This window comes from Anopheles aquasalis, chromosome 2 (genome assembly GCF_943734665.1).
Source record: "Anopheles aquasalis chromosome 2, idAnoAquaMG_Q_19, whole genome shotgun sequence".
Classification (NCBI taxonomy): domain Eukaryota; kingdom Metazoa; phylum Arthropoda; class Insecta; order Diptera; family Culicidae; genus Anopheles; species Anopheles aquasalis.
In genome coordinates, this window is record NC_064877.1 from 74,590,647 (window position 1) to 74,618,146 (window position 27,500).

The following is a 27,500-nucleotide window of genomic DNA, read 5'->3' on the forward strand; positions in this document are numbered from 1 at the left end:
TTACAGTAAGTATTTGGTAATTTCATACATTTTCCTGATAGCAACAGCTTTAGAAAACGTGAAAAATACAAATGCAAGGATGACCTCTGCTCCGTTTTTTTTTTTTTTTGCATACTCTTGACTTGGTTATGATACTTAGTTTGTAACCGAGGGGTATACGTATGCTAAAGTAGTCAACGAAGATCTTACTAATTAAAAGGTTGCTATCCAATCCTCTGTGAATGGCAATCGTGCAAAATGTGAGATCATACAGAACAAGAAAAATTTTCTAGTACTGAGCGAGGTCACCCCCTTTCGGCATACCCTTGACTTGGTTATGATGTTTAGTTTATAACTGAGGGGCATATGTATGCTAGATCAACTGTACGATCTAGAACGATCAGATCTTGCAAACCTTTTGGATTCGTTGGCAAACAGTCCTCAACGAAACCGTTCACAATGTGAGGTCATACAATTATAGTAAACAATCAAAACTCTCACTTGGTCGATACACCTCCGATCGAAGCAAAGTTTAATAAGATTTTTTTACTCTCTTTTTTTCTATTAGTTCCACAATGCCGATGATGCAAAGAAAGCACTAGAACAGCTGAATGGTTTCGAATTGGCCGGGAGACCGATGAAAGTTGGTAATGTAACGGAGCGGCTGGACGTCACAACTCATGCATCACTGGACACCGACGAGATGGATCGCAGTGGAATCGAACTCGGTGCCACCGGTCGGTTACAACTGATGTTCAAACTCGCCGAAGGTGCTGGCCTTGCCGTACCGCGTGCTGCTGCTGATGCTCTGCTAGCAACTGCTCCTCAGCCTATTCCCCAACAACCCATCCAGCAGTCGCCTCCGATCGCTACCCAATGCTTCCTGCTATCCAACATGTTCGATCCGAGCACCGAAACTAACCCGAACTGGGACGTCGAGATACAGGATGACGTAATAGAGGAATGCAATAAGCATGGCGGTGTATTGCATGTCTACGTTGACAAACTCTCACCCTCTGGAAATGTGTACGTCAAGTGCCCCAATGTAGCAACGGCTGTGCTCGCCGTCAATGCACTCCATGGCCGTTGGTTTGCTGGGCGCGTCATCGGTGCTGCGTACGTGCCATTAGTTAACTACTACAATCTGTTCCCAGATGCCGCGGCTATGGCCACGCCATTACAACCGAAACGATCTGGTTGAAGCTACCTTGCGTAATGCAAAACGCTAATCGATCATCGTATGGGTTAATGTTTGGTAACTTCAAAAGAGGAGCTCCGGGGCACTAAAAATCGATCATGTTTTGAAAGTTTTACCAACCAATTGCTGTTACTTATGCAGCAGTGCACAGGGGCTTGGTTGGTGAATATCGGTGTATGAAGCATATATCTTGTACACTGATGCAGTACGTGAGGGAAGCAAACGATTAATCGTAGCTTAATGTACTAGCATTTGTGCTTGGAACATAGGACATCAACATCGATATGCACAGCGTTAGCAAAAATGTGATATGAAAACCCCAGATGCCCCAGAAAATGACTCGTTATTTTTACAATACCTTGCTAAACGGAATGCCCGAATTGCATACAGACATACAGAATAGCATTCATATTGTGCTATCTATTTTCGTCTCGCAAAATTACGATCTTCGGTCACAAGAATTGGCAAGAGCGGCGTTCAAGCCAGCAACAAAAAAAATCAACAGAAACGTATCTCCTGTTTTAGTCGCATGTTGTGTCTAGGGATGAAGATTAGCTGTAAGAATTTTAATAGTTCTAAGCAACATGAAGAAGCATTCAATTCAACTTCAAATCGTACAAAACGAAAATGAACTGTTTAATCTTGGTAAAGCGATTCAGCGAAGATGTAGATCGCATGTTTGTCTTCTTTTTAAGTTTTGCAAGCTACACTCCTGCTGATTTCATTCAAACATATGTTTGAAAAGAATACAAAATGGTAGGGTGCAAGTTCTGGGAGAGGAGAATTGATTTAATTTCCGATGGATATAATGCCAGGAGTGGCAGTTGACAGTGCGCTATTTGGAATTACCAAAATACACAGCTATCAGGACAATGCTACGAAATGGTTTTATTGAAAATTATGCCCATATGATTTCGGGCCTGTAATGAATACTGTCCCAATTTCGTCGGTGGCGGGGCTAAAGCTGGTCAATTTGAAATGCCACTCCTGGTTGGATTAATTTTAAGACAAAACTAGTTGTAATAGGAAGAGAAGAGCCGAAAATGGGATTTGTAGCTGTACAGCTACTATACTACAGTCGTAAAGGTTGTAGAGGCAATGGTTTGGAAGAAGACAATTAATACAAACAATTCCAAAGGTGTAACACGTCTAAAAAATTCATTGTAATCAAAACCCCGAAATACCCGAGCGATGGCGATTGTTGCGGTAAGTAAATTCTTTTATCCTCAAAAAACAAATAATTCATTCAAGAAACGTTGATATCCCACCATTATTAAAATGACGCAAAACAGCTCGTAACAAAACCATTGTCTTAAACACTCACCTATCTTTATTGCTTCATACAGGAATTTAACATATAGAATTGTAATTATTTAAATTACAAAAAGGATAAGCTTTATATCTCATCACATTCACAAGCACAACTTAAATGCCTTAAATATTACTTCCCTCCAGCATCCGGCGGAGATGAGGAAGAGGATACAGCTGGTGGTGGCTTTAAGATGCCCTTACGGCGAAGATAGCGAACGATCAGTGGTGTCGCGCCCAGCGTGATGCTAATTCGAACCGGTGCAAATACCTTGTGAATGGCATACGCAACAACGAATGTACCGGCACCGGCTCCAACTTTGCTGGCCAGCGCCGAATCTCCCCAACCGAATCGTTCCAGCAACGCAACCATGTCTATTCCGCTAGAGTACAGAAAGGTAAGTGAAAAACACGTAAAGAGGGGTAAAGATAAAAGAATTTCATTAATTATGATACAGTAATTGAGGAATAGTATCCATATTTAAAGAACACAAATAGGTCGTAAATTGAATGGAACACATATGGTACAAGCAATACACGCATCGTTCTACTCTCGCTCGCCGTCCGGCGACAGCAACGGTACCAACCTAGAAACCAGCAAATAGCAGGTACCCAACGAAACAAGGCTGATGCTAACGTGGAACACGAGAACCGTGGAGCCGTACTCTTTGATCGCCTTCTTTAAGCGATCTTTGCGTGAGACAGGGGCTGGCTCCGCTGGGGTCGGTGTTTGCCCTCGTTCCTCGTTAGTCACGTTAGTCGAAGCATTAGCATTACCTTTTGTTTGCGATTGCAAAGTGTGCGAACTCAAAGCCAATAAGTGGAGCGAGCTAGTGGAAAACGATCTTTGGAAACTTAGCAGCGACGGAATGTCCCGTACAGCCTGTGTGTGCAGCAGCTGTGTGGACAGGAAGTTAGTCGAGCTTGAGCGCCCCACCAGACCTAAACGATTGCCCTGCTGCGCCTGCCTACCTTCTGCTGCTGCTCCTCCTTCCAGCTTGACCGGCTTATCCTCGTAATTGGACCAATCCGAGCGCACCTCCTGTCGCAGGTTGGTGTAATGGGATGAATTCAGTTCGTGCGACAGAAACTTGCTTTCCTGGCCCCAGGAACCGCCCGGCATGTTCAAATGCGTAAACTTGTGCATCCCACCGAACGGGCTCGGTACGTTACTTTGCATGGCGGAGTTGAGGCTGACGGCACCGCGGCAATCATACGACTCAACGTGAGGATCGATTGTTGCACGTGCGGAAGCATCGCTCATATCAACCGTAACATCGATCGGATAGTTACCACCGCATGACTGGTGCGTTAGCATTGCGGATGCATTGATATCACGCGAACGAAGCGGCGAGAAGCGGCTCGTCTCCGTTGTATCGATGTTGGGCGGTAACGGTAGTGCGGCCGCCAGCGGATAAGTCCGTTGGGCCGTTAGGTGCAGTCCGGATTGCGACTGCGGTGTAGCTTTTTTCAAAGCGCCAGAGGATCCTGCAAACGATAAAAAAGGTTTTTTAGTGTCTTGTTATTCGCAAATCCAAACGAACAAGCGGATGTGGCGCACGGAAGCTAAAGCTGATCCATTACAATGAGGATCGCCAATTGCTCGGTTGCTTGAGTGAAATATGTATTTTTGTCACGAATGCGTTATGGAAATCGGAGTGAAAGGCATTTGCATACACGAACACACATACTTGCGGATTGCAGTCCGTGCATCGCCGATTGCAAATCCTTCTCGCTCCCGCACGATGCGCAACGCAATTGACCACCGGCAAACCGGTTGTTCGTTTGTGTTCGCAGGTGGGACCAGCTTTGTCTGGATTCTGCAACAATTTAACCATCCATGCAACAACGTACTAACCTTCTAGTGTGCTGAAGACTCCGGTGGACATTGCCCGCTGACCGCCTGCTGCCGTTTTAGCCATGGCGACCTTGAAAACTTGCTGCACTTGCTGCGCCATTGCGTTTCGCTTTCAGTTCCAGAATTTATCACGGAAACGAACCTGGACAACCTTTTTGTTTAGCTGTGGCCTTGAACCTTCTACTATAACTGCTCGCTATGGCTATGGTGTCACGTACTAACAACTCGCTTCAGTGTATACTATTCTGCGTCGACAAACGCAATAACTGGGGATGCTCAGCGCCAATGCTCTCGACTGCGTGATTGAGGAACGACGACTGAAAACCGTTTTTGCGATACATGAACCGCTTACCCCACAACGGGCACACAAGCTCCCTATGTTCTTGTTTGAAGAACCTCACGTCTCACCCGCCCACAGGCCTCCCGCTTGCTGCTTCCGTATCCAACGTTGCGTTGCTTGCGTCAGGGATGATGCTCTCACATCGATGTCGCTCTGGTATTCGCCTTTGTGTCCGAGCTTGGTGTATGCGTCTCGCTTTTTTTAGTAAAGCAAAAGGTAACTAAAATACATTAAAAAAGGGAAAAAGATAAAATCACACATCAATAGAGGGTTCAGCAGGAATGGACGATCTGGAAACATTTATGCGCGACACCCTCAGAGCTCGTTCTCTAGGAGGATTTATCCAGTGTTCCACATTTCATTTTTCATCGTTACGCCGTGGCCATGATCCCTGGCACGGACTAAAAATAAAATAAAATTTTCCACCAACACATTAAGCCGGACCAGGGAGGTGGCTTGGTGGCTGATGATGGACAGTTGTTTGAGCATCGCATCATCGACAACCGTTCGGCTTTCGCCGTCCGTCTTTCAAGTTTTACAGCAGGACAAGGGATTTAAAAAGAAAACCACTGGATCTCGAAGAAAGCCGGTAGGTACAAAGTCTCTTGAACGAACCTGAACCGCCGAACCCGGTGCCCATCAGCTGATCAATGCGTGATCCGTGCAAACTGGTCCAACCGGTGTGCCATTTGCTAGCTCGCTCGCCGTCCGACGGTTAATGGGAGAGAATTGAATCAATTTAGCAATGATCGTAACAATCCGTTTCTACGGGAGACGCGACGACTGTGGGCCATTCAAGCATGCGACGATACAATCGGTGGATCCGACCCAGCCATCCCAGGCTTCAAAGCGCATAATTGTCTTTACTACGCATTCCAGTTGTCCTGCCGGGCGCGTGAGCTGGCGGATAAGATTTCCGCGCACGTCAGCAGACTTTGGTGTGCGATTTGCATCGTGGGTAATGTTTGTTACGGATCCATATGCAAAAAGGGAAACAATTGTGACCCATTTTAGACATGATACCGATCATGTTCAACTTCGTAATAGATTCTAATTACACAAAACCAACGGTGTAATACTAAAACTGCTGACTGCAACAGTTTTAAGTAGCTAACGCGGTAACCAGACACATGGTCTATTATTATATGTAAAGATCCGTCGCTCCGATTTACATTTCGCAATAGCAGCCGGATGGTCCAGGTGTTCTTATCAGGGCGCGGCTTCTTCAACGCGTTTTCTTAATTTCTTACGATAACCCGTAGCCAAATGGCCCAATGAATGCCCTTTAACAACAGTTTGTTGGTTTGTTTAACCTGTAATAATCGTTCCAATACTTACACTATTTGTAGTTAAACTCTGCCGAAATAATAATTATCAGACGAACCACAACGAAACAAAAACACAATTTTCAGCTGATCAAACGTCAATGTTTTGACACGAAGCGGCCAAGCGGCCCTGGAGATAACTGTACAAACAAATCAACCTTCCAAAAATCACGAATGAGCTTATTCAGGAGAAGAATATCACATTTTTATTACTGAATAGTCAAGTCTTCCATTAGCTTCTTCAGTTCACTAGCATTACCATTAAGGCTAAGGGCTCGTTCGATCGCCAATTGTTCCTCTTCCGCATCGAATCTTTTCGTCGGTACTTCCGCTGCCGGCGACGGTACATCATCCTTTATCTCCGGTTCTTCTTTCAATTTTTCCGCCGTTTCCTGCTCATTGTACGTGCGTTCTACAATTTTCAGATTGCTAAGTAACGTTTGGGCGAGCTCAAGGGGTTCCTTTACGTCCGTGTCCGCGTGTTTTACGAGTTGTTGACCGTTCAGCAACCGAAAGGTGGGAATATCCTCTTGATCACGCAGCCACAGTGGACTCGTTAGCATCTGTTGCTTTACGTAGTTCGATGATTTGAAGCATTCACCGGAACAGAAGTTTTTCCTCTCTGTGATGTCGTACACCTTGTTGCGCGTGACTGAGATTGCGTACTGTTGCTTCGGTATGCTGAAATGGAGAAAGTTAACTTTTTAGGTGCTGTTAGCGATGCCGGGGGTGTAGCATACTTTTTCAACTCATTATCACAGAGTGGATAACCGCAGAGCTTCACGATAGCCCGCTCCTGGATGATGTCTTCCATGTGGCACACGTTGATGTCCCGCAGCATCACGAGGAACTCTTCCTCCGTTCTTCCAGGTTCGATCAGCGTTTCTACGATGCTTTGTGCCTTCGCGTTGCACTCTTTCTTCTTTCGCATCGCAGCCAGCAGCTGTTCTTTGCTGTAAACAGGGCACCATTTCTAATTACGCGATTCAACAACTTGCACAAAGGAAGTACCTGAAGTTCTTCGCTCGACGAGGAAGATTTGCTCGATTGATTTTCGTTGCCGGTGGCTTCGGAGCCTTGGCATTCGGAAAAACACTTACATTTTCATTCCACATCTCGCTTTCCCAAAATTTCGTTCCGCGACACAACAAGCGAACAAGACCCGGAAGGTAAACAAATCCTCTTTGACGTTTCGGATTAAAAACAAGGATACTAGATGTGAATCGAATATCCGTTGCTCGGTAACGAATATGCATTTGGTTTGTATTTTATTCCGTTTCACATACACAGCCTGCTAGCCTAAACCATTAAGATCTTATGGTTAATTACTATCAATCCGTTTAACGCCTGTTTCGCTGGAACTACCGATAACATCCTGTTGGTGGTACCGGGCCATGTGGCGTTTCAGCTGCGCGGATTGTATGAAGGTCTTTTCGCAATCGGCACAGCTAAAGGGCCTCTCGCCGGTATGCGTATGCTCATGAATTCGTAGCGAACGCTTCCTCGTAAACCCAGTACCGCATGATTCGCAAACGTACGGCTTTTCTCCTCTGTGGGACTTTTCGTGGCGTGTCCGGTCCCATGCGTAGTTGAATTTGCTAGGACAGTAACTGCACTGATATTGCTTCTCCCCGGAGTGTATCCTTTGGTGTAATCGGAGCTTCTGTAGAACCTTAAACTGAGCCGAACAAACCGTACACTGATATGGCCGTTCATCCATGTGGCACGTTTGAATGTGCTCTTCCATTGTACCCTTGCGCACGAAGGCTTGCGAACAGTACGGGCACACAAACGGCCGGTCCGCCTGGTGGCACATTTGATGATTTTTCAAGTTCAATTCCGAACAAAATTGCTTCTTGCACAAACCACACGCGAACGGTTTCTCGCCCGTATGAGAACGTGCGTGTATCGTTAACAGTGAGCTATTGGCGGCCCTGAATGGACACTGACTGCAAGCGAACTGCTTTCTTCTCTGCTGCTTGGCACGAAAAAACTGATGCAGGCGCAAATTTTTAGAGCTAATGAATGCACGATAGCAAACGTTGCATTGATACGCTTTGGTCGCTTCCTGTCGCTGCTGGTTCCACCTCAACTTGGCACTGTGCTGCTCTTGGGCATGACGGAGTAATTCCGGTTCATTTTCGAATAGCTCCTTGCAATGCGTCACACAACAGTACCGCTCGGGCGCAGGATAGTCCTCGTGGTTCAACGCCGTACTCTGAGTCAGCATTTCGTCGCCATCTGAGGGCAAATGGGCTGGTACATCAGGAGCATCTGGTGTTTGCTCCTCTCGAAGCCTCTCGTAGCATTTTTCGCACAATCTGTTGATGGTTCCGCCACTCTCTTGACTAGATACACCGTAGGATGATGCACCATTGCATATCAATTCCCCACAAAGGTAGCAGCGCACTGGGATGATATCGAAGTTCACCGTCTGGTGCACCTGTGCCTCTTTACAGCTGATCGTAGTAGCCGTAAACTCGCGAAAGCATAAGTCCGAACGCATTACTTTATCGCGAAACGTGCAGACATTTTGTAGTTCACGAAAGCAAGCGACACATATTATCTGCGTAAGGCATTCGTTTTCCAGGATCTGTTAATGATTTCAAGAGGGGTTTTATTAGACTATCTTGTAACGGCCGGTCGCTGAAGCCGTACCTACCTCCGTTTTGAACAGATCGTTGAGCACACTTGCGGCTGTTTGCTTATCGTGAACCTCTTGGAACAGCGAAACGAATTCCTCCACTTGCTGGTTAACCTGTTTCATGCACACCCGGCACAGGTGCTCCATATTTACGCCACAAAACGAACGCAAGTTGAATATCGATCGCTCCGTTTTTCCATTTTTCCCATTTATTTGTTTACAGACAAATGTCAAACGAACTCGCACCCACGAAATGTCACAACAAACCCCATTTTCACGTGTTTTGTGGCCGCGGTGTGGCATCGTTTTGTGGAAAGGATTTTGCAAAGAATTTCGGAATAACCGGCGGAAAAAGCGAGCAAAATGAGCGAGGTGATTGAGCTGCGACGGGAACAATCGATCCGGGAGTACGAGTGCATGAAACATCTGAAACTTTTCACGGACGAGGAAATTGCGGGCATCAAAACGAAACGGCTGAACCATGAGTACAAAACCGAACGCCGGCAGAAGAATCTGGTCGACTTTATCAACTACATCGCCTACGAGAAGAACGTTCTGCAGCTGCTGAGGGAAAGGCGCCGTAAACTGCACGTGAACCGCGAATACACCAGCCTCGAGGGAGCCATCAACAAGCGCATCCGTGTGCTTTACAAGCGGGCCCTGGCACGGTTCCCTTCCGAGTACCGGTTGTGGGAGCACTTCGTAGAACACTGCCGGAAGTACCGAAAGATTGTCGAGGGTTCGGAAGCGCTGGCCAAGATGCTGAACTACCACGCCGATAAACCGAAAGCCTGGATCCGCGCCATCGAATGGGAGTACCGGAAGGCGAAGAACATGCATACTGCCAGACATTTCGCTGTTCGCGGTCTGCAGCAGCATCCCACCTGTGCCGAGATACATCTCGCCTTCATCGGTATACAGATGGCCGAAGCAACGAAGCTGGTGAAGGAATCTAAAGAGACGGCGGAAGAGATGATTGCCGAGCAGAACGTCTCCCTCTGCAAGCAGCTCGAATCGGCCGCCCTGGTTTACGAGAACTACGAACATAAAGATGTGGCCTTCTTCGCGAAGCTACTGGAGCAACTGAGCGAGTATCGTCCATTGTCGAACACCCTGGCAGAGCGGGCACTGGAGGAGATGGAAGCAATGTTTGCCGATAAATCCGAGGATATGTGGAACGTGCGGGCCAACCTAGCTCTCGATGGTAATCCTTTCCTTGTCGAAGGGAACGACGATGTCAAAAAGGCCGCTACGTTGAAGCAACGGTTAAACTTATGCATTGAAACATTCCACAAAGGCCTTGAACGACTGCCAACGAAGAAACTCTACTCACACTACATTGAAACTATGCTGAAGCTGAACACTACGCAGTCGGATGACATTGCAGAGGAGAAAGCAAAACGTAAAGCACTGGCCGCTGCATTCCGCGAGACACTGGAGGCCGATCAGATGGAGGAGGAAAAGCTAGTACAATACCTGAAGCTGCTTCTGCTCAACGAAAATCCAAAGGAGGAGCTCATAATGAACGTTATCAACAAGGGCCTACAGCAATTTCCCCGTTCTAGCGACATTTGGACCCAGTACTTGCGGTATCTTATTCAGAAGGAAGCCGATCTGAAAGACGTGGAACGCATCTTTGAAAGGGCCGTAAGCTGCCTCGATTCGGATGAGAACAAATTAGCTGTGTGGAAAATGTTGCTGCAATATTTCCAAACTCGACCAGATTTGCCGGATAAAGTTGAGAAATTTTTCCTTCAGGCAATCCAACAGAGCCCGACCATTTCACACCACTTTCAACCACTGTACCTCGATTTCCTGCTCTTCGCCAAGAACGGCATCACGAAGGTTCGCAAGGAGTACAACCGTTTGGTGAAAAACTTTACCACCACACTAGAGCTGCATCAGAAGATGGCCAGTTTGGAAGCGGCCGAAACGCAAACGAATGTATCCGAGTGGCGCAAATGCCTGGAGCAAGCGACTCACTTCTATGGCAAAAAAACCGCAACCGTTTGGCTCGACTACATCCGGTTCGAGATTGAGCATGGAAGCCCGCAAAAGATGCAGACATTATACGAGCGTGCCAAAGGCATGCTGGATGAGGAGACTTTTGCTGTGTTTCTTCCCGAGTATGAACTAATGAAGAACCCATTACTTTAGGTTACATGGCATGCGATGGGTGTAATGTGAGGGCGACCATGATAAATGAAAATAAAAAAGAATTGTTTTCTTTTATACAAAAATTCAATCACATTCATTCCACAACACATGGCCGATACAATAAATCCTACAGTTCAAGCATCGCAAGTTCATCATCATCTTCATCGTGATCGAGGAACTTAGATACGGTAGAAGAACCTTTGGCGACAAGTGCTTCTCCCGATCCTCCAGGGTTAACTTTCAACGGAGTCGGTGGTTTTGGTGAGCGCTGAATAAACTGATCGAGCGGACCGATCGACTTTCGTGCCGGTGAAACCGTCTCGTCCAGATAGGGTAGGATCGAACCCGCATCGCTTAGGGCCTGTACGTTTGAAGCATCGGAAAAATCCTCGTTGCACAGCCCAACTTTGGTCAGGATGTCCTGCTTGCGTTGCAACATTGCCCAGATGATGTCGTCGGCGGTTTTGTGAGCCAACAGATAGCGCACCGTAACGTTATCCATCTGTCCGATGCGATGGGCGCGACTTTCGGCCTGCGCCAGTGTCTGTTGAACAAAATGGGGTCATTATTAAAAAGAAAAAAAAACTATTCTCCCTCCTGTGGCGCTATACTAACGCTGGGATTCCAATCTAGCTCCGCAAACAGTACTAAATGCGCTGCAGTGAGTGTAATGCCTGCATTACACGCTTTCAGAGAGAGTACCGCCGCGCGGCAGGATTCCTTTGTTTGAAACCTGTCGACGAGAGGCTAAAAAGAACGAACAGCGAAAAATATGGAGCTTACCATGCACATTTCATCAACTATTTTACGATAATTACCGTTCGCAAATCCGATCGAGTTGATCCATCGATTCGTATGAAATCTACCTTCTGCTTCGTGAGACACTTGCCGATCGCATCAAGCATGGAATGATGGTGAGCAAATACGATGAATTTTTTGTTCTCTTTTAACACTTGCTTCAAGTAGGCACTGGAAGAGAAAGCGATAATCATTACGAAACGATCGTTCCATTTCAGCCCAATCACTTTTACCTACCAAACAGCAGGCGCCTTTGCTTCCGCTGACATACTGTAGTACTTCAGCAGAATATCTTCTCGCTGGCGACCCTTGCTTTGGCTGTAATCGTTCGCATAGCAACTCATGTCGTCCTCGATGTCGTCGTTAGTCCACATGAACGAGGGATCCAGGATGACCGTCTCACGATTTTTCTCCGTTAGCTCCGACATCACCTCGTCCTTCGTTCGACGTACCATGAACTTACGTGCCAACAGTATGTTCAGCTCGGTAAGGTTCGACTGACCGCTGGCATCCCAGCCGAAGCTACTCTGCTTGCCCGCACAGTATCGTGTGCTGTACTCCTTGAAGGTACAAAACCGACTATCGAGCATTTGCAGCTGGGTGAACAGTTCGACTGGTCGCGAAAGGGCCGGAGTACCGGAGAGTAGAATGATGCGCCTCGCTTTCTTACTTAGCGCCATGGCAACGTTGGTGCACTTTGCTTTGAAGTTCTTTAGCGTATGTGACTCGTCAAAGATCAGCATACCGAACCCGCGATCCTGCAGCTTGTCTCCACATCGCTCCATTAGCGAGTAGCTCGAGATCAGCACACGGCAATCACCGATAAAGTCTTGTCCATTGTTCAGCACCATTATGCGCTGGGCCGGAATGTGGGGCAACAGTTGCCGGAACTTTACTGCCCAACTGTCACGGGTCGTGGCTGTCGTACAGATTAGCAAGGGCCAGTCCTGCTGGTAGAAATCCGCCACCGCGATCGCCTGATACGTTTTACCGAGACCCATCTCATCCGCTATCAGTGCGCGACCACTTTTATCAATAGCAAACGCGACACCTTCTTTCTGAAACTTGAGCAGGGAGCTGACGAGCGACGGATCGATCGCATTGAGGCAAACGTGACTCGGTTTGGGTTTTGATCCGCTTGAAAATTCACGCATCACGAACGACGGAATCGGACAGATGACGACATTGGGATTCAGCGGTGCCAACCGCGTCAGCAGTAGGCTGTAATCCTTCAGCTCGAAGGACCATTTCTTTGAGGCAGGTTCTATCAAGGAGGAACATCAAGATGGGTTTGTTAAAAATGTTCCAACCTGGCATAAAGTTCCAGCTGACTCACCATAAGATCGAGATGGAATTTGTTTGAATACTTCAATCATTTGCTCATGGTACCCATTCGTGTCCGCGATGAATCTCTCTTCAGACACCAACGACAAAGAACACGTAACGGTCCGCACGAAAATCGGTGCAATCTTCGATGGTGTTTTCTTCTGCGTTTGCGGTGGTCTGGCGTACGGAACAGGCGGTTTCCGTTGTGCTGGGACTTTCCCGATCGTATTTCTGTTTTCATTCTGTCCATAGAATGAGCCTACTCCGTGCACGGCATTACTGTTGGGCTTTGGGACAACTGGAGCAGCAGCGGCAGCAGCAATAGGCGGTTGCACACTTTTCGCGGTAAGCGCTGGACTCGTCGTCTGTTTGTTTGCACCAGAATTAGCGCTCTTGCGGGCATTCAATCGTTCGATAGCTATGCGCCGTTTCTCCGCGATTTCCTCCGCTGTGCAGGACATTGCTATTCTGGGGACGGAGGTCGCAATAACACGTAAAATACTTTAACAAAAGTTCGGCGGACTTCACTAATTTCTCTTTTTGCAAACCATCATCACAAAATGCGCGTTAATTTGACATGTTTTTGAATGGGTCGTAGGGTTATGTTGTGACAGCCACGGGCCGGCAGTCAGATTTGCGAAAGTTTTCCGAGCACATAACACAGGATTTTCGTGGATTTTATAGTGATAACTGCGTTTCCCCCGCCTGAAAATGAATAAAATAGTGACCACATTGCTGAGAAGAGCTCCCGTTGGTTGGTGGACGACCAATAGCCATGCTTACAGCTACCGCAGCGATCTTGCGTTGGACACGATCTACCCGAGCAGCAACCTTCGTCTCTACACGCCAGCACCGCCAGCGGTAAGCAGGGAACAGCGTAACCAGCTTCAGCATCAATGTACCGAGCATTTGATTACTTTCAGGCCAAACCCGATGGTTCTTTCAATGGTTACATACCGATGAACAAGCTGAACATCACGTACAGTCGGAGCAGCGGTCCGGGAGGGCAAAACGTAAATACCGTCAGCACGAAGGTGGACATACGATTCCATCTAGAATCAGCATCTTGGTTACCGGAGGCCACTCGCAAACGGCTGGCTGAGCTGGTTAGTAGCAGCAGGTGTCCATCCTTTCATGGTGCAAGCAATAACTGTTCCTCTGCTTTCTTTAGCAAAAGGGCCGCATCACGAAGGACGGGTTTTTGGTTATCAAAAGCGAGCTGACGCGGTCGCAACAGATGAATACCGCGGATGCTTTGGAAAGGCTGCGTAGCTTCATACGCCAAGCAGAGCAACCTCTATCGGCTGAACCTTCCCCCGAGACGGAAGAGATGCTGCGCCGCCGGCACGAGAAAGCAACCCGGGAACGTCTGGCGATTAAACGGAATCGATCCAACACAAAGGCACAGCGTCAAGCACCATTAGTGTAGAAGCACCGGGAGCGATCGTAAATACAGCATAGTGTGTTAAATTGTAATTCCATCCGCTTTTTATCGCATCAAACGCGATTTCGATTCGAAAGTCGTCCCCCACTCAGCAACCAGCTATCGTTGTCGTTGCCATTTCCGAAGGGTAGCACAGTGTTTACAACCTTGACGTCTCCGTGCCGGAGGTTTAATTTTTATTTAATTTCCGCAGCAAAATGCACAAATCTCGTGGTGGTGGTCGCAGAAAGAACAATTTTCGCCAACAAAGGCCCGATCGGGAGAGCCGCCATTTGGCGGAGAAACTCTCGGAATTGGCGGTGGAAAGTGACGATAGTTCCGACACTGAACAGGAAAACGATGAGGACCACTCGGGATCGGAGACCTGCAGTGAAAATGAGTCGAGCGTTGAGCCGAAACAGAAGAACAAGTTCGACGTCGGTAAACCGGCCAAGTTCCCCGTCAGCATGTGGGATCTGAAGCACTGTGATCCGAAGAAGTGCTCCGGCCGGAAGCTAGCCCGTCATGGGTTGATCAAAACCCTGCGACTAGGCCAAAAGTAAGACACAACTGGTAGAATTCGAAACACATCATTTTGACCTATTCACTTGTTTTCCACAGGTTTCCCGGACTCGTACTAACACCTGTTGGGACCAACTGTGTGAGCCCATTGGATAGAGAGATCATCAAATCGTCCGGGATTGCGGTTGTGGATTGCTCGTGGGCTAAACTGGATGAAACGCCCTTCCACAAAATGCGCTCACCAAATCCTCGTTTACTCCCATTTCTGGTGGCCGCCAATCCTAGTACGTACGGAGTGATTCTTAATTTATCTACAGTCATTAATATTCACCCCTTCCCTGTTTTCAGTTAACTACGGGAAGCCGTGCAAACTGTCCTGCGTCGAAGCGATTGCAGCGACGATGTACATAACCGGATTCAAAAAGGAAGCTTTGTGGTATCTAAATAAGTTTTCCTGGGGACACGCCTTCGTGGAGCTGAATGAGGAATTGTTGGATATCTATGCCGGATGCGCAAACAGCCAGGAGATTCTGGAAGCACAGAAAAAATGCCTGGAAACAGAATCTATAGAACCGCAGGAGGATATCAGCTACCCCAGCAGTAAATCCTCTGCTGACGAGACTGACGAGTCCAGCGAAGAGTACGAAGCTGATCGCGAGAGCGATGAAACGACTCTTGGAAAGCAAGATAAAAAGCCGGAACCATCATCTCCTTGAAATGTGAATAAATACGGAAATCCGCTATAATGATTCGATTCGTCCGAACCCTCCCCATTCGATCCGGGCGTATAAATGTATCGCATGAAAAAATGCAAAAAAAACATTTTCCGAAAACTCGCGTTGTTGTGTTGTGTGTTGTGATCAGTAAATCCGTGGTAAAATGGAAAAGGAACAAAATTGCGAGCCCCCAGAGGAGAAAGAACCGGAGGAATGTGGTTCGGTTCCAGCGAAGAAGCACGATTTGAGCCTCAACCTCGAGATGCCTCTGAAAGGAGCGGCTGGTGGGCTTTTTGCCGATCAAACACCTACCCCGACGCGCCTGATAGGCAAATGCGAAGAGGTCGGACTGTTCGAGGATCTGCAGAAAGTGAACCCCTTCGATGAAACGTTCCGGCGAGCCGTCGAATCGCGGACCTCCGTTACTCCGTCCGAAGAGTTGGTGCCCACGGTTAGCGCGCTCGCTGTACCCAATCGCATCGCGGAAGGGGAAACCCTGCACACACCCCACATCTTTCCCAGTAACATTGATCGAACGGACGACTCTTTAGTCAGCAACAATGGGCAAGCTGAGGGACAGCAGGCTGGGACTGCTGCAAAAGCTCAGCGATCCAAGTGTAAGCAGAGCCCATCGTCACGCACGAAACTCCCTGCGGATGGGAAGCGTGTACCATCGAAGAGCACTCCAGTGAAACGAAAAGCTCCCGCGTTGGTGGACATTCTGCCGAAACCATCTCCTTCGCCACAACTGGCGCCAGTCGCGTGTGAAACAACGATTCCAGTTATCATCATTCCATCCACAACCACACCAGCCGAGCAGGATGCACCAGGGTGCAGCGTTCCGGTGGCCGATATAAGTCCGCTGCAGGTCAAAGAGAAGCTGAAAGAACATCTGAAGAAACCTCGTAACAAAGGGCCTACAGCACGTTCAGAAGATAAGCGATCGGAGGGCGGAACGAAACGATCCAGCAATGAGAGGCAAGGCGTCGGTAACGCACCCCCAAAAACCTCCAAGGAAGAGTTGCCCGAATCTACGGATTCCAAACCGGATACTCTCAAGCAAGAACGGTGGAAGGCAGCTGCCAAACGTTATCGGTACGTACGAACTACAATCCGGCGGTTATCATCTTCAAATTCTCTACAATTTTCCATTCCTCTCGCCCAACAGCATTCGACGGAAGGAAGACCAAGATAAACTGCACCAGCGGAGTATGGAGCTGGAACAGGAAAACATCCGTCTTCGTACGGAACTGACCAAACTTCGGCACGCGCACCGTCACTGTTCCGTAACGCAGCAAATGAATCTTGCCGCTACGCTGGCCGCACAGAGCAGCGCCGGCGGTGAGCCGGTCATTTTGAACGCAACGGGTCCCAACCAGCAGCCTTTCCTCCTAACGTCACCACAGCAACGCCTTATTACATCGCACATTGTTAATAGCCACACGATGAACACCAAACCCATCTTCATTGTTATTGGTGCGGGAGCCACATCGACGGAACAAGACGGAACAGTACCTTCTTAACATGGCCCGAGTGCCGACTGGACTCGCCTGCGATATCACTATCATATTAGTACCTAGTGCTTTCGGTTAAGAGAGAAAGAGTTCGATAAGCAATCGAATTAAAATATATTAATACAAAACGTTACCTTTAGTTACCTCTTTATTGAAAAAGCGGATATCTAGAGCCTAGCTTAGCGTGAATACATCACAAAACAGAGGTATTAACTTTCAATAGGGGGGCATTCTTGTGCCTTTTTGTGCGATGCACTGTGGAATGCTTGCGCATGCCCATTGGAGCCGGTATCGCATGTGCAGAACAGGGCTAGACGATCTCACCCATCGTAGCAGATCTTAGTAGCTTGCAGCAGATTAGTGTTGTTTTCGCTCTCAAGCAGCGAACAGAGTGGCGCATTGCCAGAACCAATCTTTAACGCACTGGCGAGCTCGTACCCATTGACCTACCTAGAAGTGCAACTTCAAGCGGCATAGTTACGCGGAATTTTAATAGTTTTTTGGGCGATCAGTCGGCCAAGTTGAGTAGATCTACAGAGCGCGACCGAGAAAACATTGGAGACACGGAATAGGTGGCGTATCGGAAAAGAAAAGGTAAGTGTGAGATAGATCACGAGTAATTTATGTTGGGATGATTTACGTCTTGTTGCTGGCTTGGCCAAACCGACGAAGATACAGTCTGTGCGTGTCGATTTTAGCCGATCAGCACACGAGTTTCTATCAACACCCCTGGGGATCGGGTCCAGCGCCAGCATTCCAACATTTCTGTTTTGCAACACCCAGTCCTCACAACCTCCTAAACTGTAAACAGATCTTCAACCGCCCCCCCAACCCTCCCAAATGTATCCAATGTATAGGGATGCGCATTGGCTCGATCGATCCTATCGCAAACACCGCAAGGATGTCCCGCGAACGGTCAGTTCACCCGTTGCAAGGGCATACCGTAGAAATGGGATAAACAGTGATCGGACTTAATGATGTGTTTATGTTCCGATCGCCATCCCCCGAGCGCCTGTGTACGGAATTTGCCTTTCAACTTGAATGAACTCTGCCTGATGGCTGGCTGCAGGACTGAGGGAATTCAAAACCGGCATCTTCTTTATTCCAACCCATGATCAAAAGAGTGTCCAGTGCAAAGCGTTATGCGTTCAAAGAGGACAACACCATTTCTCTTTTTTTTTCTTAACGCCACAGCAAAGCAGGCGAAAGTGGTGCGTGACCGAGAGATAGCACAACGGTTTCTCACTCTCCACTGGTCGGTCGACGGCCGATGGCGGGATCGCTCGCTAGCTAAACCTTGAACCAATTTGTTTCACCGTAAATACCATGCATGTCACTTAACAAGAGTGATGGTTTTGCGACACAACGCCACCGTTTAGCATCGGAATGCGCAAAAGACGCATCGTCATGAGGATTGCCAGTTTCTCGACGCTCTCTCAGACAAGCATGGTCTTCCAGCTTCCCATACCATTTCCATTCCAGTGCAGAATCTCCTATCAATCTACTACTAGCAGGATAGCGAGATGTTAGCATGCGCTATAGTTCCTCTGCAAAGTGGGAATCATTTATGGGAGTGTTAATATCATAACTACCGCAGACCCACTGACTCCCCACTCGGCAACTTATTTTTGGGGGTTTCGAGTGCCGCTGTCTAAAACGGATTTCCGATTGGCACCGTTCATAGTTTTGGCCACTTGGAAGCATACTTCTTCTACGGTACGGCGGCATGATTTCGCACGTCTACAGATTATTTATAGCACTCCGCTTTGGGGTTAGCAGCAGCCGCACCGCAGTAAGCATTGATTGATGAGATCCAAATGGCCTCACAACAGCATTTAATAAATAACGTACCGGACGATCGTGGAAAAGTCACGTTTCGGATTTATCAAGTTCACACTTTTGGAGTGCCGGTTTGTGGGGTCAGTCGTTCGTATTTGGTCATAGAACTACTGGTCGACTCTACTGCAGCATGATTTTATCGTTACAGGAATCGTTACGAAGATGACGGTCGAACGAATCGATACGTTCTACGACCTAGACACCATCTACAGCACGATCGAACGGATGCTTCTACTCATACGCCAGCTATCCGGTGTATCTCGATTGGGTGAAAATGGCCGCTCGCTGTCGTTTGAGCTGCAGTGGATGAATGCGATCGACGAGCGCAAATATCAGATCGAGGAGCTGCGCAGCTCGGTCCAGTATCTGTTCGGCCAGTTTCGCAAAATCTACCTCGTCAACAAGGACCTCTACGCCCAGCTCAACAAACGTGGTGGCCGCGTATTCGAGCTGGAGAAACAGATCGACGCCCAGGGTGACAGTAAGTGTCTCTACTTTTTGGCCGATGCAATCAAGTACGAGCCGGCTCTGTTGGCGATGCAGCGTGTGCTGGATCGAACGATGCGCGAGATCCGTATCTTTCGCAATCAGCGCAATCAGCACAAGCTGGAGCTGTGCATTGGGCACATAAGGGCGGAGAATCTGGATAAAGTGTACGATGAGTACTGTTCGTTCGAGTGTGGCCTTCAGCAGTTACCAGCGATCGTTGAGGCGGTGTTCGAGCGGGACATACGAAACCTGATGAAGCTACTACTATTTCTCAGCGGCTACCGGAAGCTTAACAAGGTCAACTCTGCGGAAACGTTCGTGGCGGGTTGTGAGTTCCTGGTACAACACCTGAAACACTGTGGAGCATCGCTGCTAGAGCAACCACAGTGTCTGCTGATTTATGGATTCGTGATCGACGCATTGCAGGAGCGTCCGGACAAATCGGTGGCCTCACTGCAAGAGGATGTGTTTCGCGATCGTTTAGAGCAGGTACGGAACGATCTCGTCGGTTGTGTCCAAAGAACGGTACGGCTCATTCAAACTGATCCACAACAAACGGGACCGTTGGGGCGATTGTTTCACCATTTGGCGGACGAAATCTTGATCGAATTACTGAAATGCGCCTACGAGGGTAATGTGAAAAATCTCAACAACATTCTACAATTCGTTTCGCATCTTTCACGGATCGATCACGACATCATCAGCTACCGGGTGCTGTATGCTCAGATGGAACACTATGATCATCTTTTTTGTCCGGAAATATTTCTACTAGCGTATCGCATCAAACAAACGATGACGGCCCCTGGATACGCATCCGCCAGTCTACGGGCAGATCTGGAACGTCTGAAAGTCAATCTGCCTCCGGTGGTAGTGTCCATCCTGTGGAAAACCGTTACCGTGTCACGGTTTGAGTCGCGCATCCTCCTAAAGTTCGGCACCATCGGCAAAGAGGTTAGCTTCTCGCGCTACACGGCCGACAAAAACCGTATCGAACTGGAGCCGCTCGAGGATGGCAATTGCTTTCGTATTCGAGGCATCGCAATCAATGGATACCTGGGGGAAAGTGGCACCGGACAGCCAATTATTGCGCCCAAAAGTGAGAGCATATCGAATACGAAATTCCGCTGGAAGCTGATTCCGGTCGAGGGATGCGAATACTTTCGGGTGCAGAACTACGCCAGCGGTGCGTTGCTTTACTCGCGGATCCCGAGCGAAGACCCAGAGTACGATTTCTACAATAGCCAGGAGACACTGCAACTCACTGGTAACGAGCGAGTGCTCACCGATCAGAATAGCTATTGGAAGATAGAGGAGCATCCACGGGGTTCCCGCAGTGCTAGCAGCGAATCAGAGTGTTGCATTCTATGAACAGAAGCAGCAGCAGCAAAGGCATCGTCCGCATCCATAACCAGTTCGATGGATTTCCCGGCCGGCCGGCCGGCCATCAGTCGGCTAATGACACGTTTCTGACTACACCCACAGAAGCAGAACCGCGTACGCTTACGTACGTCGTAAGAGCGAAAACCGCGACTTGTACGGTATGGCAGATATGCAGCTGTACAAATAGTACCATTCCACCACCATCGGGTGAGCGAGAGCACGCTGCGTTCCCCCATTTGCAGGATGTGATTGTTTGCTCTATACTCAACAAGGTCCAGCGATACCCACCTGCATCAACACCACGCCTACGGCAGGCCCCCCATCCTTACTGTTCTTCCCAGTTCAACCGGTAGTGAATAAGGACCATAAATAACTCGCCCCATTGACTCGTGGTACGTGCGGCAGAAAGGAAAGCGAAACTCGCCTGAAGAAGCGCCGGCGGTGACCATTTGTTTTGATTGTACACCATAATCGAGGCCGGGCGTGAATGAATCAGCGGGAGCAGTCCATTTTTTTTCTTCAATTCCGACTTTCATTCAGCTATGTCTATAACATGCAGCCCGTGGTGTGGTGTAAGGGTGGATTGTGTAGCGACAAATGTGCGTGAAATGGCGAGCCGAGATCAGACTGCCCTTGGCTTAGCCATCTCAACGGAACGCAGCGCTAGTGTTGACCCAAGAGTCGAAAACATGATAGCCGTATAATATATATTCTCTATGACGAAATCCTTCCCCTTCCTTCGCTACCAGCTAGAGCGATGTCGAGCCCGGTCGAGCCAAAATGATTGTTTACGTTGGCTGTTAGCTGCGTGCCATGCTTGTAATGCAACGATGACGATCTACCAGCATTATATCTATTACTCATCGAGATACCTCGATCAAGATTACCTCGTGGGTGTGTTTTCGTTTCGGTAGCCACACTTTATACGTATACTGCCAGATGTTTAGCATGCCAGCGCAGAGTGTGATGTGAAATAGTTTCTAGAAATGATGTATTCTAAGTAAATAAATATGACGAATATCGATTTATTTCTCATTCTTCAATTTTCCTCTAACCACACCGTCCGAAAAGAGGTACGGAAATGTTCTATTGTTTTCTTTCACATAATAAAAGAGAGTCAACCAAAAAAAAAAAAACTCATGGAGGCGCATGGTTGCATACACCATGCGCCTCCATGTAGTTTGTGGTTGATCTATCGCCGTTGGTTTGTAGTATTCGTTTGGTTCGTAGTATCGCCTACTAGATGGCGCTCGTATTCTTTAAATTTCCCAAAAGCTGGATGGTCGGTGGGCTTTTATCTTCGTTTATCGAACAATTTCTTCCACCTTCCTCCCATTTCTGCTCTCTCGCCGGAACTCCATTCCGAACGAAAAAAAAAACAAAGATAAACAAATCGAACGTTTACATTAGGCGGAAAGCCGAACCTACCTGAACACAAAAAAAAGATTAAAACTGATTTACGATCACTTAATGTACATCATTCTTTCCAACGTGTGAAGCGTTGAGCGGAACAAGGGGTATCCGCTCACGGGGCAATCGCTTGATCTAATTTATGGTTAAACATCGTAAATCGCAGCACTGATCGCTACGATCAAAGTAGATCTTTTTTGGGTTGTAATCTCATTCACGACATTAGTGCAATCCAATGAAGAATAGCTTCAATAACAATCATTAGCCACTACAGATTCGAAATACTAGCGAATACTACTGAGATGGTTGTCCTGTTGCATCTGACATATGATTACAACATTGCCGACAAACATTGCCACACAAACACACTGAAAGAGTGTCACACCACAATAACAAACATCTACCACGAGCACATTTTCACGCTTATCCTAGTTTGTTTTCATTCTCATTCGGCTGGTCCTTCCTTCCCCACTACCCCACGCTCTCGAGGAGCTCTCCGAATCTCTCTCCATTATTCGCTCATTCTCTAATCAACCAACAAACTCTTTCTTACTCTCGGGAAACGGTACCAAACCACTTCCACCGTAACCTACTTGTGTGCGTTCGAAACTATACGGTCCTAGGATTTCCGATGCTCTCACTAGCGTTCGCTCTATTTGTCGCTCTCTTCTTGGGACACAAGTGTCACATGCTAAAATTCAATCTCCTTGGCATCACATCATTCTCACAACGCAAAGGCAGAAGGGCAGATGCGTCCGCGAGTAGGCGTAGTACCGTTTGGCGAAGTGAGAAAGATAGAGGTTGATTGCTTGCGCGAGAGGGTCGCTCGTTTCGTCGCTTAGACGAGCTTGACTTGAGATTTCCACAAACAGAGCAACGAAATACGAAAATCTCCCAGCTCCAATCGCTGCCATTGCCATTCGGGTGTCTGTGCAAAAGGACGTGCAGTGCGACAAACTGTGCAAAAGGTTGAAAAGTATGCACGAATTAGAACGGTTTAAGTTTTAAGAAGTGTTATAACATATAAGAGAGTGTTCTAGATGCTGTTTGGGCTAGTTGGAAATGATTTATATACTAGATTGACCCATCGGGGGCTCAGATGAATCTGACGAACACTGCAGTACCTCTTCACCTTGGTACCACCCCCTTTTCCATCGTAGAGTGAAATGTGTCAAATGCATAGATTAGTACAAATGAGTGGCACAAAAAGTGATTCAATATGAAGCTTATATTTGTGTGCACTGTACGCGATGTAGTGATTTATATTTTTAGCTCCATCGGAAGCGCCCTATGGGTGCTACTCGAGCTGAGGAAAAAGTACCATCATCATTGTTGAACCCCACTTCGTTATCCTCAACTTCTATGCTCACTCTCAGTATCAATGGGCACGTTGAGAGAGATGCTCTGGTGAGAATTGCTCTCCAACACCGAACTCGCAGCTTGACAGTTGACACCAGCCCCGAGTCATAGACCGGGGGAGCTCCATGATGTTGGGTGACCGGTAACGGAAGTTCAGCGATCGAAGGCAGCTGGTGCTAGGAAGCGCCGTGTCGTCGTGGTGCTGTGGCAAACTGTCAATGTCGCATTGCGGATGAGCATCGTCCTGCATAAGCCTTTCGCCCCGATGGTCAACCAAATATTGAAAAACGGTGGTTTTACAGTGTATTAAAGTGCTACAACTTTGCTCACAGTTTGTTGAGTGTCCAGCACTAAAGTGGCTACTCTCAGTGATACTTTCAGTATGTGGTTTGGGTTTCATTACGATCTGATTATTAGTGTGCCAAGCTAACACTCAAAATTGCTCTTTTTCTCTTCAAATGGTGTGCTTGTAGCTTTTGTAATGAAGCATTTGTGTCTTTTAAATCAGAGTGAAGTGAAGATGTTATAAGTGAATTGTTCAAAGTTAATACGTATCGTTTCGAACGAATTTGTAGAAAATTTGTATTCCGCTGAGTAGCAGCGTGCAGTGGCTTGCCAGCTGTCACATAAGAACGGTTTGGGCGCATCACTCGTATACGCAGAGACGGTGGAGCGCTCCGAAATCAATAAATGGTGCTCGAGTCCAGTGGTCATATCGGTCGCCGATGGCACGACCGCTTGCTAACAATGTATGACTAATCTTCGCGAGGATTCTGCTGGCAGATCGATGCCACGGCCGCCATCGTTACCACCTTGTACCTTGTCTACGACGCCAGCCAAGGCAGGAAAAACAGAATACTTCGTAGCCTCTCCTTGAGGTTACGCTTCCTCTGTTCTTTGCACGCTTCCAGCTCTCTGGCGAGCTCTGCCTTTCTCTCCCCTTCTCTCATACACTACTCTACCAATACTTGTAATCGGGCACGTGCTCCTATGCCACTGAAGTACCTTCTGCGGGACAACCACTACCAGCTGTACCACCACTTAAAACCACTGACATCAACCGGCATCCTTTGTGGCAGCAGTTTGTAGCGACCGAGCTTCTTTCGGCCCGGAAATCAGGAGAAATCTGGAGAGCTTCGCCGGAGGAACCAGTGTTCCGATTTACGTAGCAGGATCCTCGGCACAACGTTGTTATTAGAATAGAATTTTGATACAAAACCCCTGGTCGAAATGGATCGAAAACAGTGGTTGTTACTTCCCTTAGGTAAATTCATGTACTAGTTCTTATTTTCTAACGATATCAGAAAAGGGCTACATTTTCCACAACATGAACATTTTTAAGAAACAATTCACTGTACTTTCACTTCCTTTAATGAGATAGAAATGGGAAGGTTGAGTTAAGAATGACCTCTTCTCTTTTTTAGTAATCATTTCATCGTTTATTATAATTATACTAACAAACTAACTAATTATATAATTATATAATCAAACTAACACGCTCTATTATACTGAAGGCTTGTGTTTTTCCAATTCGCTTCATATATCGTTGTATTCTATTTTACCTTTTTTGCCAACAAAAGTATTACTGATTTCATGTGTTCGGTTTGGTTCCGCGGACAATTGTTTTCCATGTAAGTTAGCAGTTAAGTTATCTGATTTTCCGTAAACATATGTGCAGTATTTGCTTGGCTTATTTGCGTTCCCTGTTGTTTCCGTTGTTTAACTAATGTTTGTTCAATAGTCTTTGTTACGCGTTCATATGTAGTATTTTTGCTTATGTTGAATTCGTTAATGTTTTCATGACATTTCCAGGGATGAAACAATTTTGCAAGCGATAAGCAGAGATAATTAAAATTCCTTGATTTTAAAATGTGTAAACCATTAACTAACAACGGTTTGAACTCTCTCTCTCTCTCTTTCTCCCCATCTCTGTGTCTCTCTTTCTCTCTCTTTTCTCTCCTTCTACTTAACACGCATGCAACATTCTTATCAAACTCATCAAATATCTATTCTCCGATGGAATGGCGAACAATCCGTATTGTGCAAATTAACACATAAATACTATTTTGCTCGATACCCCTGCATTCCCTCCCGCCCGGTGTTGCACTACGGTCACGTGTAACCTGAATTTGTTAACCAAAACCACTTGTACAGCATTTGTAGCGGTGTTTTGGTTTTGGATCCCACAGGTTTCCGCTGAATGCCAGAGTAAGCTAAACTCATATTTGAACTTTCTATTCCTTACAAGCAACCGTCAGCATAGGAATTTGTTTAATATTGTACGCGGAGAGGCTTTATTATACATCTTTAATTAATCTTCTGTACAGTAGACCTCGATTATTGCGAAATAATTTCATCTTTTACAATGTCTCAACGTCTTTCTTTTTATCTACTGTTATCTATTTGTAATTTATTGTCAATACTGCTTTTCTTCTAATATGTTTATGGTACGAACTGAAATACGCTTTGCTCGAAGTAATGTACGCTTTTGTGTCCTATGAAATAGTATTAGGCTGCTGATTTTTAACTACGCCTTGTACCAACGAGAAAAAATCTACTCAAATTGCGCCGCGAGTACACTGTTTATTTAATTTTTTCTCGCTACTTGCAACCATTAAAGTATAATGGACGTGTCGATCATAGGAAAGACTTCTTTTGCTGTTTGTAGCGCTCATGCGCTACTTCCGTTTGCGCTGCAACCTAGAGCTATAATTCAAATTTTACCACCGGTTCCACGTCGATCTTCCACCTCGCCATTCATTTCACTCCTCTACGTGGTCGAGGCGCTTGTTATTCGTTTATTTATTGCTTTGAATTTTGTTTATAAAATGTTCCGATCCCACCACCCCCCTCTCCTCCTTTCTTGAGCGAGCTGGATTCGTTTGCTATGGAAAGGCCATTGTTTATAATCAATCTTCCGTACCACGCGATTGAAGCGAAGCGCTTACGATACTGCAAACCCTTGATCGGTGTATCGAAGGGTAGAAAGTTATCCGCCTCTATCGGAAGAGGATCGATTTTGGAGTGAGTGGAGGCCATCAGACCTCTGCTATTTGAACTAAATCCATAAAGCGTATTCGATACTACAAACTATCAAGTGGGTGGAGTGTTTTTGATTTACTCCAAGCTATGAGCATATAATATTAATCGTATCTTATGCTGTTCGTTATGAGTTTCTGTATGGTCTAGTTTTTTTTTGAATATTATTGTCAATCCTACGATGCGCTGTGGTGTTACTGTCCTCGCTTAAACGTTGTTACTTGCATGCCCGCAGTGTTGCTATTAAAATTCAAATCAATATCCATTTGACCTACTTTCTATACTTTTGAAATGCTATATTCAAGCACGCTCGATCTACTGCTACGAGTGCGACAGCTGGACGGATGCTCGCTGCAAGGACCCATTTAACTACACCGCTCTGCCGCGGGATCAACCGCCTCTAATGACCTGCAATGGTTGTTGTGTGAAAATGGTGCGCCACTCGAGAACACGTAAGTGCCAATCGTTAGGCAGGAAGTCAAGAGGATTGGCTCGAGCAAATCTGCCAAGTGATATCTCAAGTATGTGGCAAGGTTTGCCTTTCACATTAGTTCTACCATTGAACTTATTGATGCGTGAGCTGATCAGGGAAAGTGATCTTCCACTCAGTTGCTCAGGCACAATGATTTTGGTCTGGTAGTTTATGTAATCGATTTTCTTCCCTTTAGTAGATTTACACAATCTTTAATATATACAGAGTGAGGCAAAAAAACTGCAACACAGTTAAAACGCCATATATTTTTCATTTTTGTTAGAATTTTATTGAATAAAACCAAAAAATGTTGGGAATTTCATAAACTTTCAGAATCAGTTATTTTTTTTACGGTATGTTACTTTTTGGAGGAATTATGGTCTTGAGACCGTGAAGAGGCCTTG

General features: G+C 46.8%; 11 protein-coding genes across 26 annotated transcripts in view; 7 read left to right on the forward strand and 4 right to left on the reverse strand.

The window, feature by feature from the left end:
* The window catches only part of LOC126572202 (RNA-binding protein 39), a 7,075-nt gene extending 4,754 nt beyond the window's left edge, over nucleotides 1–2,321 (forward strand). For all 10 annotated transcript variants that reach the window (XM_050231319.1, XM_050231318.1, XM_050231322.1 and 7 more), the window contains 2 exons: nucleotides 1–5; nucleotides 548–2,321. The exon at nucleotides 1–5 is cut by the window's left edge and continues 920 nt beyond it. In XM_050231319.1, coding sequence (XP_050087276.1) covers nucleotides 1–5; nucleotides 548–1,180 — 638 coding nt within the window. In that variant the 3' untranslated portion in view covers nucleotides 1,181–2,321. The remainder of the gene's footprint in view (nucleotides 6–547) is intronic.
* Nucleotides 2,322–2,484: 163 nt separating this feature from the next.
* Nucleotides 2,485–6,095, reverse strand: LOC126572342 (uncharacterized). 3 transcript variants are annotated; one of them, XM_050231571.1, is made up of 4 exons: nucleotides 6,022–6,095; nucleotides 4,344–4,903; nucleotides 3,073–3,973; nucleotides 2,485–2,868 (listed from the first exon to the last, which is right to left on the reverse strand). In XM_050231571.1, the coding sequence occupies exons 2-4, from the start codon at nucleotides 4,441–4,443 to the stop codon at nucleotides 2,619–2,621; spliced, it is 1,251 nt and encodes a 416-aa protein (XP_050087528.1). In that variant the 5' UTR covers nucleotides 4,444–4,903; nucleotides 6,022–6,095; the 3' UTR covers nucleotides 2,485–2,618. The 3 variants fall into 3 exon arrangements, with proteins under 3 accessions (XP_050087528.1, XP_050087531.1, XP_050087530.1); XM_050231574.1 differs by having other exon boundaries at nucleotides 3,458–3,973; nucleotides 6,022–6,086; XM_050231573.1 differs by lacking the exon at nucleotides 6,022–6,095 and having other exon boundaries at nucleotides 4,344–4,910.
* On the forward strand, nucleotides 5,169–10,885 carry LOC126572339 (U3 small nucleolar RNA-associated protein 6 homolog). Its single transcript, XM_050231568.1, has 2 exons — nucleotides 5,169–5,272; nucleotides 8,876–10,885. Exon 2 carries the CDS (start codon nucleotides 9,016–9,018, stop codon nucleotides 10,807–10,809), a length of 1,794 nt encoding a protein of 597 aa, XP_050087525.1. The 5' UTR covers nucleotides 5,169–5,272; nucleotides 8,876–9,015; the 3' UTR covers nucleotides 10,810–10,885.
* Nucleotides 6,191–7,156, reverse strand: LOC126572344 (putative RNA polymerase II subunit B1 CTD phosphatase RPAP2). Its single transcript, XM_050231576.1, has 3 exons — nucleotides 7,020–7,156; nucleotides 6,749–6,961; nucleotides 6,191–6,689 (listed from the first exon to the last, which is right to left on the reverse strand). Exons 1-3 carry the CDS (start codon nucleotides 7,121–7,123, stop codon nucleotides 6,218–6,220), a joined length of 789 nt encoding a protein of 262 aa, XP_050087533.1. The 5' UTR covers nucleotides 7,124–7,156; the 3' UTR covers nucleotides 6,191–6,217.
* Nucleotides 7,261–8,837, reverse strand: LOC126572340 (zinc finger protein OZF-like). The gene is made up of 2 exons (XM_050231569.1): nucleotides 8,671–8,837; nucleotides 7,261–8,601 (listed from the first exon to the last, which is right to left on the reverse strand). The coding sequence occupies exons 1-2, from the start codon at nucleotides 8,797–8,799 to the stop codon at nucleotides 7,330–7,332; spliced, it is 1,401 nt and encodes a 466-aa protein (XP_050087526.1). The 5' UTR covers nucleotides 8,800–8,837; the 3' UTR covers nucleotides 7,261–7,329.
* On the reverse strand, nucleotides 10,883–13,457 carry LOC126572338 (SWI/SNF-related matrix-associated actin-dependent regulator of chromatin subfamily A-like protein 1). Its single transcript, XM_050231567.1, has 5 exons — nucleotides 12,944–13,457; nucleotides 11,845–12,871; nucleotides 11,628–11,778; nucleotides 11,425–11,556; nucleotides 10,883–11,353 (listed from the first exon to the last, which is right to left on the reverse strand). Exons 1-5 carry the CDS (start codon nucleotides 13,392–13,394, stop codon nucleotides 10,937–10,939), a joined length of 2,178 nt encoding a protein of 725 aa, XP_050087524.1. The 5' UTR covers nucleotides 13,395–13,457; the 3' UTR covers nucleotides 10,883–10,936.
* Nucleotides 13,458–13,559: 102 nt separating this feature from the next.
* Nucleotides 13,560–14,409, forward strand: LOC126572345 (peptidyl-tRNA hydrolase ICT1, mitochondrial). The gene is made up of 3 exons (XM_050231577.1): nucleotides 13,560–13,794; nucleotides 13,857–14,039; nucleotides 14,105–14,409. The coding sequence occupies exons 1-3, from the start codon at nucleotides 13,645–13,647 to the stop codon at nucleotides 14,360–14,362; spliced, it is 591 nt and encodes a 196-aa protein (XP_050087534.1). The 5' UTR covers nucleotides 13,560–13,644; the 3' UTR covers nucleotides 14,363–14,409.
* Nucleotides 14,410–14,525: 116 nt separating this feature from the next.
* On the forward strand, nucleotides 14,526–15,627 carry LOC126572343 (18S rRNA aminocarboxypropyltransferase). The gene is made up of 3 exons (XM_050231575.1): nucleotides 14,526–14,915; nucleotides 14,978–15,162; nucleotides 15,227–15,627. Exons 1-3 carry the CDS (start codon nucleotides 14,575–14,577, stop codon nucleotides 15,592–15,594), a joined length of 894 nt encoding a protein of 297 aa, XP_050087532.1. The 5' UTR covers nucleotides 14,526–14,574; the 3' UTR covers nucleotides 15,595–15,627.
* An 84-nt stretch (nucleotides 15,628–15,711) lies between these two features.
* Nucleotides 15,712–17,241, forward strand: LOC126572341 (cyclic AMP-dependent transcription factor ATF-2). Its single transcript, XM_050231570.1, has 2 exons — nucleotides 15,712–16,689; nucleotides 16,763–17,241. The coding sequence occupies exons 1-2, from the start codon at nucleotides 15,758–15,760 to the stop codon at nucleotides 17,115–17,117; spliced, it is 1,287 nt and encodes a 428-aa protein (XP_050087527.1). The 5' UTR covers nucleotides 15,712–15,757; the 3' UTR covers nucleotides 17,118–17,241.
* A 268-nt stretch (nucleotides 17,242–17,509) lies between these two features.
* On the forward strand, nucleotides 17,510–21,793 carry LOC126581819 (uncharacterized). The gene is made up of 2 exons (XM_050245737.1): nucleotides 17,510–17,702; nucleotides 19,096–21,793. The coding sequence occupies exon 2, from the start codon at nucleotides 19,110–19,112 to the stop codon at nucleotides 20,802–20,804; it is 1,695 nt and encodes a 564-aa protein (XP_050101694.1). The 5' UTR covers nucleotides 17,510–17,702; nucleotides 19,096–19,109; the 3' UTR covers nucleotides 20,805–21,793.
* A 1,177-nt stretch (nucleotides 21,794–22,970) lies between these two features.
* The window catches only part of LOC126580788 (protein quiver), a 14,661-nt gene continuing 10,131 nt past the window's right edge, over nucleotides 22,971–27,500 (forward strand). The window contains exons 1-4 of one of the 5 annotated variants that reach the window (XM_050244045.1): nucleotides 22,971–23,026; nucleotides 24,059–24,849; nucleotides 25,740–25,793; nucleotides 26,930–27,076. In XM_050244045.1, coding sequence (XP_050100002.1) covers nucleotides 24,816–24,849; nucleotides 25,740–25,793; nucleotides 26,930–27,076 — 235 coding nt within the window. In that variant the 5' untranslated portion in view covers nucleotides 22,971–23,026; nucleotides 24,059–24,815. Of the gene's footprint in view, nucleotides 23,027–23,057; nucleotides 23,203–23,780; nucleotides 23,966–24,058; nucleotides 24,850–25,165; nucleotides 25,217–25,739; nucleotides 25,794–26,929; nucleotides 27,077–27,500 lie in introns of those variants that run through there. The other 4 variants (XM_050244044.1, XM_050244046.1, XM_050244042.1 and 1 more) reach the window with 4 other exon arrangements.